The sequence below is a fragment of the Heloderma suspectum genome, chromosome 1 (genome assembly GCF_057233095.1).
Source record: "Heloderma suspectum isolate Gila_16-S chromosome 1, 16-S_ref, whole genome shotgun sequence".
Taxonomy (NCBI): Eukaryota; Metazoa; Chordata; class Lepidosauria; order Squamata; family Helodermatidae; genus Heloderma; species Heloderma suspectum.
The window spans coordinates 378,348,138-378,367,922 of NC_139458.1; the positions used below are offsets into that span (position 1 = coordinate 378,348,138).

Consider the following 19,785-nt stretch of genomic DNA (forward strand, 5'->3'; position numbering starts at 1 on the left):
CAGCGCTGTATCAACTCCATCTGATACGGTGGCTGCGCCCCTTCCTTCCCGACCATCTGCTCCCATCGGTAGTACATGCCCTGGTCTCCTCTCGCTTAGACTACTGTAATGCGCTCTACGTGGGGTTACCCTTGAAGACGGTTCGGAAGCTGCAGCTGGTACAGAACGCGGCGCCTCACCTGATTAAAGGCAGCCGCCGGCAAGATCACATCACTCCAGTGCTGAAGGAGTTGCACTGGTTACCAGTTGTTTTCCAGGCCAAATTCAAGGTGTTGGTTTTGACCTTTAAAATCCTATATGGTTCCGGCCCAGCCTATCTTAAGGAGCGCCTCCAGCAACACCAGACAGGCCGCTCAACAAGATCAGCCTCGGATGGCCTTCTCTCTGTCCCATCAGCCAGGACAGCTAGACTGGTGAGGACGAGGGAGAGGGCCTTTTCTGTGGTGGCCCCCACTCTGTGGAACTCCCTCCCTAGGGAACTCCGCCATGCCCCCTCTTCAATGAGCTTCCGTCGTGCATTAAAAATGTGGTTGTTCAGGCAGGCATTTGGGGTGGGTTAGGGTATTTTAGAAAAATTTTTATTGTAGAATTTTATTGTTTTAAACTGTTTTATTATACACTGTACATTGCCCGGAGTGGCTGGGTGACCAGCCAGATGGGCGATTAATAAATTTAATAATAAATAAATAAAAATAAACAGTCATTCGATAGGCAAGGCTTCAGATGCGGCCACTGCGGAACTGATTGCTCTGAAACTTTGATTCTACCTCAGATGCTCAGCATTGCCAACTTGCAATCCCGGACGAAGTATTGGTGTCCCTTCTCTGGTGGACACAACTGTGCAGCTTGGACCAAAGCATGCCTTTCATCCAACCATCTCCTACAGGACTCCTGGCGACAGATTCGTCTCTCTCCGGATGGGGAGCCCACTGTGGTCCGTTGCGAACACAGGGCATCTGGTCTACAAAAGAAAAGAAGTGACACATAAACTTTCTAGAGTTCCTTGCAACTTGGAAAGCGATGTGAGCTTTCTAACCTTACCTTCAAGGTCAACGTGTACAAATCCTGACTGACAATATGACAATCTTGTGGCACATCCAGATGCAAGGCGGAATGCATTCTTCCAGACTTATAAACCTCACCCTGGACATTTTCCAGTGGGCATTTCAGCAGGGCATCCTCTTGAGTGCCCTTCATATTGCCAGACAAGACAGTGTTTTGGCAGACGCCCTAAGTCAGGCGTACCAGTCACCTCATGAGTGGCAGATGTCGGCTTGCGTCCTGGATCATCTCTTCCTAGACTGGGGCCGTCCCACAGTGGATTTGTTCGCAGCCCCAGTAAATGCCGTGTGCCCCCAATTCTGCACAAGAGTAGGGATCAGTGGTCTTTGGGTGATGCGCTCCAGATACAGTGGCGAGGGGAACTTTTTTTACCTGTTCCTGCCGTTTCCTTTCCTCTCCAAGTGCTGCAGAAGGTAGCACATGACAAGACAGACTGCATTCTAATTGCTCCTTTGTGGCCAAGGCAGCCATGGTTTTCAACCCTACTGCATCTGTCAAGGAGACAATTCTTGCACCTTCTGCAAGTTCCAGACCTGCTCTCTCGGGACCGAGACAGGATTCGTCACCCAGCTCTCGACACCCTGAAGCTAGCGGCTTGGAGGATTCGGCTATGAATGTTTTTCCTTGTGTTCCACTCGGAGTTCAAGCACTCCTAGATGTGGCTAGGAAGCTGGCTATCCATTGGTCCTGTGCTTCAAAATGGACTTCTTTTCTGATTTTTGCTGATCTTCATGCTTTCGATCCTCTTCAGGCATCGGTGGAGAATGTTCTTCTTTTTCTGTGTAGTTTGTTTCAAAAAGGTTTAAAACTTTCATCCATAAGAGTTTATTTGGAAGCTCTTTCTTGTTTCAAAGGGCCAGTTCAAGGTTTTTCCCTCTTTACTCACCCTACTGCTCATCAGTTCCTGTGGGGTCTAATGAACTTGGCTCGTCCAGTTTGCACTCTGGTTCCTCAGTGGGGTCTCTCTGTTGTCTTACATCCCTTCTCTCTAAGCCCTTCAAAGCTCTGGCCATGACAGGCCTTCACCTCCTTTAATGGAAAGTTGCTTTCTTGGTTGCCATCTTGTCCTCTCGATGTGTTAGTGAACTCTGTGCCTTAAGAGTGGATCATCCCTACATGATTTTCACAAGGACAAGGTTGATCTGAGACCGGACACTGACTTTCTGCCGAAAGTGGTCTCAGATTTCCACATCAACCAAATGATATCATTACCAGCTTTCTTCCCAGACCCTTCTTCTGACCTGGAGAGAAAGTTGCATGCTCTCAATGTCAGGAGGGCATTGGCGTTTTACAAATCCAGGACAACACCTTTCCATGTCATACAGCACCTTTTTGTTAGTTATGGTGGTCTCAAGAAGGGCTCGCCTGTCTCTTCCCAAAGATTGGCTTCATGGGTCATACAAACCATTGGTCATACAAACCATTGGAACGGGCGGGAACCCACTAGGACATGCACAGTGGATGGCGGGGGAGGGTTCCCGCTAAAACATACCTCAGCTATAGAAGCTTTCCGAATGAGGCTCAGCACAGGCACAGAGCCCATATGTGTGAATGCACAGATGACTACTCAAAAGACTACAGTTGCAAGTAAGCAATCTACATTTCTCTCTGATCTTAATTTATTTTGTTGCCTTCCAGTGAGCATCATGTTCCCTTAGGAGTAATACTCTGTATTACTTAAAGTAGTCTAAAAAGTAATAATGTCTTGAATTTTGTATTCTGTTAAAAAAAAATCCATCAAAATATACATACATAAAGACTGTGTTCAGATGTGATGCTGAACCATGGTTTAGCATTATGATTACGAGCCACAGCAAAACTCATGCTTTCGTACTCCCCTTTCCTCCTCTGGCATGACAGATCAGAAGGTTTCACTTTGCTTTTAGATTAACCATAGTTTAGCATATAATCTGATCCCTAGACTGTGGTTAACCTGAACTATGGTTTGTTGAAACAAGCCAATTTCATGAACTGGGATTTGAAATTGGCTAGTTTAAAAAAACTGTAGTTCAGATTAACCACAGTGTATTGGAATTTGGATGTCATAAGAAAGTGCAGTCAATCTAAAACAGAAGTGAACATTTCCAAGCTTATCTTCGCAGGCACACCAGAGGAGAACTACATGAGCCTGAGGCTCACGGCAGCTCATTCTCATAATGCTATACAAGGCCATTCTGAGAAGTCAGCCATCATCTCTTTTATTTGGGGTGGGGGATTGGGGAAGTATTTTTAATGTGTTAGCTGCTCTGAGAAGCAAGTGCCCTAAGAGTGGGTTAAAAATGTTGTAAACAAACCAAACAGAACAAGAAACGTCCTTCTGCCAAACCAAGGGCAGTATTTCTTTTGCAGAATTTCTGCAAAAGAAATACTGCAGAGTATCACTTTGCAGTATTTCTGGGGAGGTCTAGAGAGCCCCACTGCTAACTTGTCTGCCCTGGTCTACCAAATTATTTCAATCTGGGTTTTTATTGGAGGGTAGTTCAGCTGGTGGATAGGATGGACAAGCCCACCATTGATGTCACTGAGAGACTGACTGGGTTCACACAACATGATAACCCATATTCAAGGTTGAGTATGGGTTGAACCATGGGTTGTAATTGAAACATGGGTTGTTGTGTTATGTGAACCTAGCTGTCCTAACAAACCATGGGTTGTTAACCACGAACAACTCGCAGTTCACAGCCCAACAATAAACTATGGGTTCTCTTTGTGGGTTGTTCATGGGTAACAAACCAAGGTTTATTAGTGCAGCTGAGTTCATACAACACAACAACCCACAGTTCAATGACAACCTGTACTCAGCTTTGAGTGTGGGTTGTCATGTTGTGTGAACCCAGCTACTCTGTGGCAACATATGCTTTATGTTATGACTTTAAATAGTATCAGTTGCCTGGCTATATATGAGTTTATGGACTCTGTGCACCAGTGTCCCTATCCCCAACCAGTCAGTATCCTTGAACCATGATTTCCAAAATGTAATGCCATATTCCTAATTGAGGTCTTGCCAGGACTTAGTGGAACAGCAAAGTTACTTCCTTTCTTGTTTGTTATTCCTTTTGAATCACAGTGTCATATTGTATAACCACTAAATCTAACTTAAAAGTGCTTCTGCTTAATCAGTTGCTCCTGTTCTTATACTTCCATATTTGGTGGTTCTTCATGTTTTTGCCAAGTTTGAATAAGAGCATCTACCAACAACTGCACCACCACCACCCCCCAGTAATTAGATGCTCAATTTCGGATTTGCAGTTTTAGATGTTCCTTTCTTCATGCTGTCAGTGATTTTAAAATAATAGGAGCGTGTGTAATGTTTGATTTGAGAATTACAGTTCTTCAAAAATACTTCCTTAGTAAATGAACTGATAAACTATATCACATGGATCTTGTTATTAATATTGCATAGTAAGAATAATAGGTTCTGTACAGTTTTTTTTGCAGTCTACAGTAAAATTACCCAATTTTGTTGTGGCAGTATGATGTGATTGTTTAAATTCCCATTGAACAAGCATCTGTAATGAGCAATTGTGCCTGCTGTATGCGAACTATCTTGGGTAAGTCTAGATGGGTGGAGTTCTTACCATGTTGCTTTCTTTCTTTCCTTCCTTCTAGTATTGGATATGGCCAGGCATGTCCCCCTCTACAGAGCTCTGTTAGAGCTTCTCCGTGCTATTGCTTCATGCATATCTATGGTGCCATTGTTACTGCCTCTGTCTGGGGAAAATGGAGAAGAGGAAGAAGAACAGTTGGAGTCCCAAGCTTCAGTTGGAACTCTCTTGGCTAAAATGAAGACGTGTGTGGATACCTATACTAATCGACTGAGGTATTTCCTTAAAATCTTTTCCTACTTTAAGAAATGGCATAATATGTTACCATTTTAACTGAAAACTTTTCTCACTAAGGTGATAAATCTGTACCTGGGCTGTACTACTTCATACTACAGGTGTGGGTTCACATAATTAAAAGTTTGTCCTGTCAAAATCATTTCCTGCATATAGATCAGACACAGGTTTACCGAATCACTGTGAACTAGGTTGAAGTCTACATTCTTTAAGCAAATATTGTCCTATATCAAACACAGTTTGTATTATGTTCTTATTAGAGTGGATAGCAAATCAAAGGGAAAAGAGAAGAATTTTGTGAACTGCCCAGAGAGTACTGGGCAGTATAAAAATTGAATGAATGAATTAATTAATTAATTAATTAATAAAATATCTTCTAAATGAAGGTTCTCTCTCAGTTGTTCAGAGGTCAGTCTTTTAAGCAGTAACAGCACTGCCTCTTGTGCAGAAAGCTTTACCAGAGAGTTCACCACCCCCTCAGAACCAACCCTGTCTCATGGACAGGAAGGAGGGCTTTTGTCAACTCTTAATTAAGAAGTAATTTCAGAGGCCTCTTCCGTCAGAGGGGACCCTGGTTTCCAGAATTGGCAGACATCAAGATTGCTGCATGGACAGGCTGGCCAAGTAGAATAGATCTTCATTGTTAAGATACGGTAGTACATCTGTAGCCAGAGACTTGGCAGCAAGTGATAGGCTGTTTTGTGCAGGTTCTGGCTACTCTTATAAATATATTAAACTGTTCTCTGGCCACCTGAAGGGAGGAGAAGAAAATTTGATTTACTATACATTCTTTTTCTTCTAGGTATCCAGAAGACAGTGGTGGCTAGTTCCCATTGGGACTAGTGGGACAATGGGCAGGGGAGCTATTGGTAGGCAGAGTCAGGGATAACAACAAAGCTGACAGTAGGTGGAGCTGGACAAAGTGGGGATCTGAGGGAAGAAAACTGCTCCTTAGAATCCATATTTTTCTGCTCCAGCAGAAATGTATTTTTCAGAAAAGCAAACTGAAGCAAGATCATGATGAGTGCAAGGCGGCAGGGGGGTGGGGGCACTGAGGAACAAAACGCACAATTTACCTGCTCCAGCAGAAACCCATTTTTCAGAAAGTAATATTGAAACCAGTAAGTTGACCAAGATCCTGAATGCAGAGCAGAGCGGGGAAGTATGAGGAAGCCATCACACAAAAGTACTCCTGAAACCACATTTTCTGATCCCACAGAAACCAGATGAACAGAAGGCAGCATGATTTTTAATTTTAAAAATGTGTAATTAAAATGATTCTTAATAGAATTATTAGCAAGGGGCTCCCCTCATCCACACAGAGATTCCTTCCTTCATCTGTCCCTCCTTCCTAAGGCTGCAGTCCTGCATGTTTACATGGGAGTATGGCCCATTGAAGTCATTGGGATTTAATGCTTAGTAAACCTTCATAGGATTGCTCTGCATATATCCTATTCACATCTCTCTCTCTTTCTCATATATTCATGCACACACACACATACATACTCACACGCCCCCTAACATTGCTATAGGTGTGTGTGGCGGGGTGGACTTCTAGGGCTGTAAAGAAAAAAGGGAGGAGAAAGAGCAGAAGCAAGGCAAAGAGAGGGAAGGAAAAGGTGGGAAGGGAGAAAGATGAGGTGAGGAGTGAGCAAAAAGGTGAGTGGAAAAGTAAAAAAATGGACACTGGAGTTAAAGCAACAACCTACCAGTTGCTTGTTTCCCCTCCAGTCTCCAGAGACGAGATGGGATTTGTGGCACAGTGCAGGCCTCTCTTCATTCCACATATCACCACCACCCTTACAGAATGCACAACATAAGCAATGTCTCACATACACACTAAGTCAATTAGCCTTTAAAGGCCCTTCCTTTGAGCCTTGAGCATGCACAAAATGGGTGAGGTGAGCCGCTAGGAGATGGGAAGAGGTGCATGTGCAGGAAGAGAAACAGAACAGAGACCTCAGGGAGTGATTGCAAGGATTTGTACCTGGTGGGGGGAGGGGGAGGATGGGAGACAGCGTGGGCTCTAGTAAAGGTCTCTGGAAGGCTGTGGGGAAGCAGGAGAGGGAGGCTGTTGCCCTCCCTCTGCAAAACAATGAGCCGCTGTTGCCAGAGGATAGTCCAACCACCCAGGTGGTTCTTTTGGCTGGTCCTCAAGTGCTTGGGGAATGTTGGCCATGTTAAAAAAAAATATTGACTGCCAATTCAAGATATAGCAATTTCGCTAGAATATACTTGTTACAAAGAGGCGGGAGTGCGCACACTAATTATCATTGTTTAATTCAGTTGTGTTGGAGGACCAGAACTAGTTGTGCTGGATAATCAGATTTACTGCAAGTAAACTAATTAAATTTGGAGCTAGCTATCACAACAGAATCTGTCCTTTTTGTACTACTGTTTTTGGGGATTACCTTCAGATTTGTACATTCAGGACAACTTTGGAGATTATATGAACAGCTTTTTCTAATGTTTCAGCCCTTTTCCCTCTGTGCAGCTAGAAGGAATCAAAAGAATTAGTTCTAATAAACAAGCTTATGTAAATATCTTAAGTGAAATCCTGAAACTGTTTTGCAAAATCACTCCCAAACTGAACTGATGTAATTTCAATTTAGGAAGAAGTCATATGTCCAGACACCTGAGAATACTGAAGCCTATTAGATGAGTTGTTCTAGGGGGATATATCACACAGCATGAGATAAAAAATATTAAATATAATCTACAGCTCCCTTCTGGTTGTTGAATATGAAACACTCCAACTTGTACTATCCAGTTCTGGAATGAATTGAAATTAAAAAGAGGATATTCAATAAAATGGGATTAAAAGCAAAGCAGTTACATCTCTGAATCCAGACATGATGTTCATTCAGATTCAAGTATTCATGAACAAATGCAGGACTTTCCTGCATTGCTTTCACTAGTTTAGACATAAAATGATAAACACTTTTATGCCAATGCCTGTCCAGTTTTGCCTTGAAGTCTGTTGTAATGATGCAGTGTCCCCTGCAACGCTGTCATAGTCCAAGAAGCCCAAGAGAGTTGCAGCTTTGCTCCTTTAAGGCAAACAGGAATTTACCCTAAAGGCTGCTGCAATGATACCCTGCTTCAGGGGTAGGCAACCTCTCTGGGCTTGTGGGTGCATTTTGCATTTTGAGGAAATGTCCCAGGCATCAGCACAAACTGGGTGCACTGCAGATGAAAGCATCAGCTTACAGCCACCTGCCATCATTATTTCTTAAGAATGTCCCTGAGCCTCACCTGTGGCCCAGATGTATTCATGGGAAAAGAAGATGGGAGCAGCTAGAGGCTCTCACTTTGCTTTGAAGCAATCCCAGCCTCCAGTAAGAAATGTCATTGTTGTTGTTTAAAAAAACACAAAGTAGGAGGAGTAGAGTATCTCAGCAGGCACGAAGAAAGGTGTTTGAGGGTGCACTGGGGCATCACAGTGGCTACCCCTGCACTGCTTGATATAATTAAAAAATACCTTCATCCAAGAAACCGATGACAATACCAAGAATACAAAGAAGTTGGTGCATTGAATATAATGAGACTCAAAGTTTGGACAAAAACTGGCAATAGTTTTACCAATGTTCGAAAACATGACTTTTCCGTCTGTATTACGATTATTGTAATTTGTCATACAGAATACTCCTATTACAAACCCAGATGACTGCATTTGCTGTGTTCATAACCTTTTAGCCATGCACAAAGCAAGATATATCCTGATTCCTTAGCTGATACATCTGGGAAACTGATGCTACATTAACATACGACCAGTGCTACCAAAGCAGACAGATTTAATAAACCCATCTATGTAATGTCCCCTGGGCAACTGTAATAAGGTCTTCCTTGTAATCAGCAGTGCTGGAATTTTTGAATCCCAACACCAAAAAGGCAACTGATATAAAACAGATTAGAAGATAGTTTATAAATGCAATCCTAGCCCTCTGCCGAAACAAGCTTGATTGTAGAACCAGAGGCACAGGGTATAAAAGAAGGCGTAAATTTCTTTGAATATTTAGTATCATCTTCATAGCCTATGCTTCTGCTGTACTACTATGTTTACTATCCACTCACCCCTATATCTAGCATTTCTTATAGCCAAATACTTGATTCTGTGGGTACTAAAATCTGGTGCAAGAAAAAAAAATCCTGTGTTTAAATGTGAACATACTCCAGGGATAGCTTGAATTTCATTAGTTTCCAAGCCTTTCAGCATTACCATAATTATGCCTGTGTTGAATGTTTTAGAGATTTTTTACGTACACATGAATTCATCCTCTCTTAAATATACAGAAAGCCTGAAATACTCATTGATTTCTGGGTGGTAGGGGGTGGAAATGTTTGGAACTATCAAAGCATGAAATAATTAATTCTTACATGCACAAACAGCTTTTTGCTATGTTGGTGTGTGTGACAATGAGTGAATAGGAGGAAGTGAGCTTACAAAGTAAATTGCAGAGAAGAGAAACAGGTTCTCAGGATGCAAGAAAAGAATTATTGTAGGAAGCTTCCTACAATAAAAAATTTTTGCATCCCGAGAACCTGTTTCTCTTCTTTGTGTGTGATAATGGACAGATAGAAACACATTGTTTGTGTTAATGTATTAAAGCCTTAAAGATGAGTCTCTGTGACTGATAAAATACTGAAGAAAAATAAAAGCTTATTGAATGTGAAGAATAATATAATGAAGGATTAAGGATTTTTCTATCAGAAAAGAGTTGGCATCATTCTGCTGGAGGCTGCACAACTGTAGTAAAACGCCTAGTACAACTAGCACAAGCAGCACCTAGACTAATGACATTGTAATGAGTTTCAGAATAGCTTGTACAAGCGGAATTAAAGTATTGGATTTGACACTTCTGTAAGGATGAAAACAGGTTTTCCACAGGTGGTAGAAGCTTTGCGCTAATGGACTTGACACCATTGGATTCAACCCATTATTTGTGAAGTACCTAAAGGAAACTAGGTGCAGTACAAAATGCATAAAAGCCCTGCTCAATATGGGCTTTCAATCTAATTTAGACAGAAATAATGCAAAAAATGGAGTGACTGAAGAGGGCCAAAAGGAATTATACATAGGCCAGCTCAGCCTATCCCCAACCTGATGCCATCCAGATGTTTTGGACTGCAGCTCTAAGCATTCCTGACCATTGGCCATTCTGGTTGGGGCTGATGGAAGTTGAAAAAGAGGAAAGAAATAAGTTAAACATCACCTAGTAAAGAAATCCAAAATAAGGAGCAGAAGGGGGGAAAAGCATGAAGAGATGAGAATAAACCATCAAATAACCAGAAGGACAAAAGACCAAGGAGGAAGAGAATATAAGGAAATCAGAGATGAAAGATAAGCAGCAACTAGAATATGAATACATTTGAAGATGTGATAGAATTTTAAATTGAATGAGAAAGGCAGGAGGTAAGCAGCAAATACAAATCAGAAGTAAAGGGAAATTATCGTATTTGTTAGCAGAAAAAATGAAATGAACAGCTGAATACTAAACAGGAACCACAGACTTAAGGTGGGAATAGAGAAGACCAAAAGAATGAAGAAAACTATGGAAAGGATCCACAGAAAGAAAACTGACTTCAGCAATATTTGACAACTGAAAATGACATGCTAATTATGACATTTAGAAAGCAGAAGAGAAAGATAAAAATAAAATTAAGACTTCTGTTTGTGTAGTACATTTTTATTCTGCTTTTCTTCCATCTTGGAACTCAAAGTACCATACATGGGTTTCCCAGGTGGTCTCCCATTCAAGCACTGACCAGACTGAGACCTGGAGAAATGTCAACAAAGAAACAGAAGGAACATGAAGAACAGAGTTGGAGATGACATAAGATATTATCTTTGAAAGACGTAGCTTTGAAGAATGAGCAAATGGTTGTGAGGAGCAGCAGGATGATATGATGAAAGGTTAGCAGAAGACAAATCATTGAAAGACATCAGGCCTATTCAGTTGTTCTCCACATGGAGAAAGTGGATCTGTGCTGTTGGCCCCACCCCTGGTGTGGGGCCATCAGCACAGTTTTGCTGTTCCATTCTCCACTCTTAGCTTTTAAGCATGAAGAACAACTGAATGGGGTATAAATAACTGAGTATTGTCAACACAGATATGTTTATTAATACTGAAGACTAAATAAGAGAACCAGAGGTCAAAGGGTCTATCTCAGAACACTGGGCGGTATCCAATGGAGACAGCACAGGAGCTGCCAGCCCTGCGGATTCCCTTTCGCAAGCAGTACCCACCACTTGCAGAATGGGGATTTAGCACCTCCGGGGGCAACATTTGTTTCTGGAATAAAGGAGCTTTGCCAACCTGTCCCATTCCAGAAACAAACATTTCCACTCATTTTGGGGCTTTCCCCCAGAAGCACTAAATCTCCCATCTGCAAGTGGTGGGCATCACTTGCTGAAGGGAATTGGTGGGGCTGGCTGCTCACAGCAGAGGGCCCCGCTGGCAGAAGGGCACCAGTGGATACTGTCCCGTGAGTGATACCTATACATTGGGGAAAAGGAAATAACCATTACTAAAACTGTAAACACAGTATGAAAGATAAGTACAATAGAATCCCTGATATCAAAATCATACAAAGAAAAAAGAGAATGAACAACAATATCAGGAATAGAGATCAGAGCAAGGGTGTGGAACCAAATGCCCCTCCCCCCAAGCCCTCCACAGGCCAGATGATATAACAGTGCACAGGGGAAGGTATGGTGTGGGTAAAACACTTAGCGCCTTCCCCCACACCCTGGCACAATTGGGAGGGTGAGCAGTGCTCTAAGGGAAATCCCCCAGTTCTCTCCGATCACTGATCAGAGAAAATGAATGTTTCTCTCCCTGCCTCCTCCTCAAGTCTCTGGTAGCCTCCAGAGGCCTTGGGGAAGGGAATTCCCTTTTATCTCTGATCAGTGATTCCTGTCCCTTTCCCAAAGGGAGATTCCCACCCCTTTCCCAAGCCCCCAGTTCCCTCTGTGAGGCCTGCAGAGGGAACCAAATCCTTTGTGGACCAGACAGGGAATGTACACAAGCCAGAGGTTCCCCTTCCCTGGGATAGAGCAATAACAGAGTACTAATATTGTTGCTCAGAAAATAAATAGAAAGTAATATAGAATCTGAATGGTAAAGCTTGGAAAGAAGATCAGTAACAATTAAAAAGAAATCCAGATAGAGAGAAAATGTATTTAGAATCCTAAACCAATTTTGAAACAAAGAAGCTGAGATACTGGAAGAACTGAGAGTCATTTGTTTTTAATTTGAGAAACTAAAGAATGATAAAAGATCTGTAAGCAAGAGATGCAGGAGTAATGGAGTCACATGGTGAGATTCAAGTCTGTCAGATCAAAACAGATCCTTTCTCAGAGTTGACCAGTTTATCTAAGATTAAGCAGGAATTGGAACCAAAAAAGTTCAAAATTCTGTTTTGCTATATGGCATTCATGTTTAAGCAGGATAGCTTATCTGATATATTTTTCTTGCCAATCATTCCCTTAACATTAAAAGATATATACTTCATTGGTCTTGTTGTTGTTGTTGTTGTTGTTCAGTCAGGTCTTAAATCTAAAAGCAGGTACGCTTTGATTATATTTCACAGCTATCAGTAAATCTACATTTCAAAGTGTTTCCACTGACCAAATGTTTCCACTGACCATTTCTTATGTACTTTTACTTTTAGGTTTAATCAAAGGTTTTCATAAAGTTTTGCTCACTTTTTTTTTTTTTTGCAGGTCTAAAAAGGACAAATCTAAAACTGGAGTGAAGTCAGATACTTCAGATCAAGAACCAGAGGGGCTGACGCTTTTGGTGCCAGATATCCAAAGGACTGCTGAGATAGTTTATGCTGCTACAACAAGTTTGCGCCAGGCAAACCAAGGTAGATAATCTCAGCAGCAGCCCTTTTCTGCATACATGCATAAAGTAGATAGATTGTAGAAATGACCTGACTTCTAAGATTCTCAGCAAATAGGATACATGAATGATTAAAGAGGAGCAACTTTAGATGAAAACATGGACAGGTGGATCAAAACTACTGTGTTCCTTACACTGCTTCAGTTTTATTAATACTTCTACTCGGATTCTAGAAAAATACCAAGGTTAGCAAGGTGTCACACAACTTCATATAGGTTAGTAAACAGATGCAACAGTGTATTTAAAAAACAAAAGGGCTGTATTTAGACCAAATATAACTAATGTCTGTGTAAATTGGTAGTAGGTTGCATCCTATGTGCAAAGACTCCATGCAGCATACATCTACACTCATGCACAGGCACGCACATGCATTTACCCATATATGTACTTGTCCATCCCTCCATCTGGACTCCTATGCTTGGGATTTCTCCAGGACATCAACCAAAGAGGATGATGCTACTAAGACAAAACTAATAGAAGCTTTTGTCCATGGTGCTTTTGCTTCTCCTTAAAAAATCCCCCTCACTAAGACTTTGGTGGTAGGGCTGGAGCTGGACCAAAAGCAGGGTGGATCCTAATTAAAAGTGGTCCAAGGGCAAGTTGCCAGGGGCCTGATTTTGGCCTATAGGTATGAAATTTCCCACATATAGGATGGGGGGAAATGTCTTCAGATTCTATAAAAGTCTACCTTTGTCTAATTACAAAAAAAAGTCTAATTACAATCACATATGTTTGACTTGTTAGTGCTGCTTTGGTGCCATACTGGAAGGCTACATTTAAAATAAATTTGTGTTTTATGCGGTCTGTTTTCTTACAATTTAGAGAGAAAATTGGCTGAATACTCTAAAAAAGCTGCAGTGAAGCCCAAGCCTTTGTCTCTTTTAAGATCCCTTGAAGAAAAATATGTGGTTGTAATGAAAAAACTCCAGTTTGGTAAGTTGAAAATTAATCCGTGTACTTCCGTATTGTAGGACAAAAAACAAACAGGGATGTCTGAGACCTTAGTCACTATGATGCTTAGTTTTCCAGCAACTTCTTAGTGGAACATATATGCATATTAAAGGAGAGAGAGAGAGAGACTGAAAAGCTGATCAGGTGGTATAATTTTCATTAATATATTGCCATCAGTTTTCACGGTGCTTTGCAGAGTACAAGAGGACAGGTTCCTGCCCTAAGGAGCTTACAATCTAAAATTCAATGCAGGAGAAACAAGAGACGGAGGGGAGGTAGGATTAAATGGGAGAGAATATGTGATTCTCACACATGCTTGGTTGCAGACTCAGGGGGCAATCCTATGAAGTCAGCAGCCTCTGAATTCAGAGGCTGCCAAGTATCCAATGCAGGGTGGCTGGAGTGTGGAGGCGATCTTCACCTCCACTCTCCAGCTACCCTGCATTTCTGCTAGATGGGCCATTTCACCCATCTAGAAGTGGTGCTTCGGAGGGGGAGGGAAGGCTGCTGAGGTGGCCATAGGAAATGTCGTATGGCTGATGCCCATCTCCTCCCATCCCTGCCCCTGGGAACACTCCCTTTTCCCATCTCCACACTCCGTTTCCGTAGCATGGAGATGTAGCCAGACCTGTGCTAGCTACGAGGGAGTGGGAGTGGGGAGCACGGTTTCTGGGCTTCAAGGCTGGAGCTCTGTTTCCAGCCTCAGAGCCCAGAAACCGAACAATCCTATGTCCCCCCCCCCCGCCCCCGCCCAGAAGCATAAGATTACACCCTTAGTTACTGCAGTGTAGAACATGGGAATTAGTGGGTGGCATTATGCAGGTGTTCTGGGAGGCAGTTCCAACATATGGGGCATTAAGGGACAAAGAATGTTTTGAGGGAGCGGAAGAGCTTTAGACAGTGGAGGATGGTGGAGCTGGAGGAGCAAAGATCATGGCAAGGATGTATCTAGATGTAAGAGTTTATTAACTCAACAGTTCAAAACCTCTAGGCATATATTGGATGATTTACTCACCAGTTACTGTAAGGTTAAGTAGCAATAGTATACAGTCTTAAGTCTTTCAATAGTTAGAAAAACATATTCAAGGTAGCACAGGCACATAATGAAATAAAATTCTGAAGTGTACTGATTATCAGCATTTAATTTTTCTAAATTGTCTGAAGTGGAGAGGAAGCACAAGTAACTCATGCAATTTCCAAAGCAGTTCTAAAATACAAAGAACTTTGAGCCAAGCAGGGTGTATTAATAAATCAAGATTTGTGATCTTCCCTTTCCTATTTCTTTTGCAATAAGATTGCTTTCTGACATACATCACAGCCAATCCATAGATACTGGAGATATAATGTACAAGTAATTCATCGGATTTATCATGCCCTATGCAAGGAGGGAATCTCATAAACCAGCATTCAGTAGCTTCAGAAGCGCCTAATTATGGCAACGAGTGAGAATTCCAGAGGATTTTCAGTTAAAAGTCTTGAATAGTTGTTAATCTCCTAGTGTTATTTAGCCTATTTTAGACATCAGGAACCTCAGTAAGTGAAAACTACTTCTTGTAATTCTCTTCAGTTCTCCTAACAAAACTAGCTATCTGCCGAAAACATTTGAGAAGAAAAGCAAAAAAAAAAAAAATGGTATGTTGAAATTTAAGCCAGCACTTTGTAATCATACCTCAGAAAGTCCTGTGCATGGTTAAGTTGCTTGTCTCATATAAGCACCATGTGGCTAGTACTTAGAATCTATATACAATTTTTAGAGCGTTCAGATGTTCCACATAATCTTCTCAGTCTTCATTAGATGCTGTTTGGTTTGGGGAATGTACAGTTGCTGCTTATATATTTGAGAGAAGGAAGAGTAATGATTTCATCTTACACAAATATCTGCCAAGTAGATTCAGCTTCATTCTGCCAGTGGAAGAGAACAGAAAATATATCTAGGAGAGTTAACACAAGCCTTTAACCTTAATGCATGATGTGATAATTTGTTTAAGTAATTTGTAAAAGATTTGTCCTTGTCTAGGGATATTATGATATAGGATTTTTTGTATTTAGCTTGATTGTGATATCCCATGCCATATTCCAGGTACAAAGTGTCACCAAGGAATTGTAAGTTTACAACTTTCCTGGTATTAACACACAGAAGTCTTAGATAGAAGACTCTGGAATCAGGCGTCTCTTTTTATCTTTTTACTTTAAAATCTCAAGCAGTTTCTACATGATTCACAAGTTTCATAAGAGCATTCAACAATTACAAAAATACATCCTTGTTACAACCAAAACACATTTTAAAGCATTTTAAGTTTAGTTCTAGGAGCATTGCCTTTAAAGTAATAAAATATCTCAGCTATATGGCATTACTGATGTCAGGATTGATTCTGAGCACAGGGAGATAGTTAGAAGCTCAGATTCAGAAGAGGAATAGCCAGAAGTGGGGGAGGCATTTTCACAAGCCAGTTCAGATATGGGTAGGCATGCTTCTCAGGTTACCAATGGCCAGATGGCCGGGCACGAAGCGTCCTCCGTACCCCCCTCTGTGAGAAGCAGCGAGCAGGAGGAGGAGGGGCTTGAGGACTGTGATCTAAGAGATGTGAGGCGGTGGCGCAGAGCTAAGAGGGAAACATTGGGACGGAGCTCAGACGGTTGACCCGATGAGCAATGTGTGAGAGGCTACACAGGGAAGCATCACGCAAGGGACGGGACCTCCCCTCCCTAAGTTAGCCTAGCCAGATAGCCTCCCTTTCAAACTGCGAGTAATGTTGGGCAATGTCAGGCAATGTCGGTGTTCCCATTTGAATCCCCTGGAGGCATTCCTTTGTAGCCAGAGAGTCTTCGAGGATTTGCATCTGTAATGAACCGGTGAATAATGAATTAAAGGCATAATGAATTAAAGGCGTGAGACTGAAGCTTCTCTGTGTGTGTGTGTGTGTGTGTGTGTGTGTGTGTGCTTAAGGAAAGAGGGGTCCAAGGAAATTGTGATAACTGAGCTTGTAGCAAAAGGGAGCAGAGAAGTCAGTGTGAGGGCCAGTGCTGTTGTCCTCCTGAAGACAAATCTTGCATTCTGTGAGAACCAATGTTTGGTCTGAAGACCCTGTATTTTATTTCTCATATTTAAATTATTTATTTTGAACTGCTAATACATGTTTTCCACAAAAGAGGAATTTATCTAACAATTACTACTTTTCAAAGTTCTCAGCTATGATTTGGGGGTAATATATTTACTTCATAGCTTGCCAGCAATTCTGAGCACATTTCTTTAAGTTTTTCAAACAAGATACCACTTCGTTCTCTTTCATAGATTTTGTCTACTTCTCACAATATTTTACATTCACTTATTTGTATCATAACCTGAATATGTACAATTGTTTAGTAAGCAGTTATCCTTTTCCCCAAATCTCGTATCTGAAGCACAGTTTGCTTTTTCCTGAATTTAGCTGGGAAAATTTCATCTTTCCCATAGCAGGCCCCTAGATCAGTGAAAAGTCACAGCGTTTCAGCACAAATTCTTCTGTTAGAATCAAACTGATTCACCCTTCATGTGATAATACGTTTTAATGTATCATTTGTTTCTCTATGAAAATTGTAGTTTAGGAGTGTTAAGCAATTTATGAGAAAATGTGAAAGACTAATAACTTTATTTTGGTTAAATATTTGTAAGGTAGCCTATTATGCAGGTTGGTGCAGGACTCTTGCCAGATGCAAAGGCATCTGGGGCAAATATTTCTCACATTACTTTCTCCTATGACCATTCTGCAGCATCACCGGAATGTAAGTGCCAGAGTGTGTAAGCAAGACTAGCAGGATAACTTAGATGTGTGAACGGAGGGGACAGCACTTGATTCTGCCTTTTATCTTACTGTATTGAAATTACTTGTGGAAAAGGGGTTTATATACTGATTACGTTTTTTTCATCAATTTAACTACTTTATCACATTTAACTACATTTTCTCCCACTAAATTAAAATGTAATCCTTTCTACTATTTTAGATACTTTTGAGATGGTTTCTGAAGATGACGATGGAAAACTGGTGTTTAAAGTAAATTACCATTACATGTCTCAAGTGAAAAATGCCAGTGATGCAAACAGCGCTGCCAGGGCCCGACGTCTTGCTCAAGAAGCTGTAACGCTCTCTACATCACTGCCACTTTCCTCTTCATCCAGTGTCTTTGTCCGCTGTGATGAGGAGAGACTAGACATCATGAAGGTAACATGTGTTCCAAGAAAACCTGGGGTCTGCAACCTCTATAAATCATGCTAAACAACCTGAGTCTTCCCAAGCATTACTTACTCACTTTTCAAGTCTGTCTTCATAATAATTTGGTCAGCACCAAGTTTCTCCAGAAAGTCTCTCTGAGGATGGGGTGGATATGGAGGGGCACATGTTTTCCTCTCAAATTAGCCTATTGGTAAGTCTCCTTGCAACAGCTGCCACTTCTTCCATACCTCCTTTTCACTTCTTGGTTGACAACTATGCAGGTTGGGATTTGGCCCAGGATGCCCAGTACATACCCCTTTGGGTAGTTGTGTGTTTCTTTCCTTGTTAAATGGAAGTTGAGACTGTATTTATATCCAATACCAGTTCCAGAATCTTCGGATACACACTAGCCTGTTTATAGTAAGACAGATGCGTTTCAGATTCAGAGAAGGAAAGGTGGAGATGGCAAAAATATAAGAAAAAGGAGGAGGTGGAGTTGAAACTAGAATCCAGTGAGAAGTGTGGACTCTGGGGGAAATCATGTAACCTGTGGACAGACAGTATCTGTCTGTTTTTGTGGAGGGAGTAGACATGCCAAATAGTCTACACACAGTGTAGACTACACACACTGTGTAAACACAGAGCCAGTCAGACAGGCAAAATGGGGGTGGGGGTGTCAGGATGAACCTGGCCAAATACGATTGCTAGAAGAAGAGATGTTTCTGTGGCAATCTGCAGATCCACTGTGTATAACAAACTAGTTTCCCAAAGTTCTCGCTGTAACTTTATTTTAACTTTTTCACCAAGGTTTTGATAACTGGCCCAGCAGACACACCTTATGCAAATGGCTGCTTTGAATTTGATGTGTATTTTCCACAAGACTATCCTAATTCACCTCCACTTGTGAATCTGGAAACAACTGGAGGACACAGTGTGAGATTCAATCCAAACCTTTATAACGATGGCAAGGTAAATAATTTGCCTTAATCTCATTGCAGACAAATGTGGTGAGAGTGTATTTTCTGGTCATCCTGGGTGAAGTGGGTATGCATGGCTTAATTTGTTTGGATGACCATATAAAGTATACATTTTTATTAATTAACCAGTCTGTTTTACTGTAGGATATATTCTAGTTGCCTGGCAACGCCATGCAAAAGCCTACTGAACTAACTAATGTGAATAGTCATATGCCCAGATCCTGCCACTGAATGGAAACAGGACTTTATGTATGGATATTTTTCAGGGTGGCAAAAGAGAGCTCCTGCTGTGCTGAAAATTGGGTAGTAATAGTGATGTTGGCTTTGGCAGCACCAATCACCTCTTGAGCCAGTGGGAGGAGAGTTGACTAAGTTCCATCAAATTTGACAGCACTGACCATCTGCTTGACAGAGGAGATGCTCATGGTGGCGTTGGTGCAGCCTACTGCTGCATGTGCAGATTTCTGGGTTAGAACTATAACACATAGTTTGTGACCATGTACTGAAATGTTTCACTGTTCAAAACCTTTTACCTTCAGGTTTGTTTAAGTATACTTAACACCTGGCATGGAAGACCAGAAGAGAAGTGGAATCCCCAGACATCAAGCTTTTTACAAGTATGTGACTTTTCTTCTTCAGTGCAGAGGTGTGTGTAACAAAACTTTTGCCTGTGAGAACAGTACCACTGTTTTCCAGCATGGTGCCACATTTCCCAATATAATTTGAAGCAGAAATGTAGATCATGATCCAGAAGAGCATGTGAGGAACTTCTGTGGAACACCAGAGCTTCTAAGACCTCCTTTTCCACCCCCTTTTCTGGTGCAGTTCCAAAGTTGTGGGACCATCTGGAGTGACATGA

The 19,785-nt window shown here is 41.6% G+C and overlaps 1 protein-coding gene across 9 annotated transcripts in view; it reads left to right on the forward strand.

Moving 5' to 3' along the window:
* The window catches only part of BIRC6 (baculoviral IAP repeat containing 6), a 188,197-nt gene that overhangs the window by 154,618 nt on the left and 13,794 nt on the right, over positions 1-19,785 (forward strand). For all 9 annotated transcript variants that reach the window (XM_084828379.1, XM_084828376.1, XM_084828377.1 and 6 more), the window contains 6 exons: positions 4,672-4,882; positions 12,628-12,773; positions 13,631-13,741; positions 17,741-17,958; positions 18,757-18,918; positions 19,466-19,543. In XM_084828379.1, the coding sequence (XP_084684505.1) occupies positions 4,672-4,882; positions 12,628-12,773; positions 13,631-13,741; positions 17,741-17,958; positions 18,757-18,918; positions 19,466-19,543 (926 nt within the window). The remainder of the gene's footprint in view (positions 1-4,671; positions 4,883-12,627; positions 12,774-13,630; positions 13,742-17,740; positions 17,959-18,756; positions 18,919-19,465; positions 19,544-19,785) is intronic.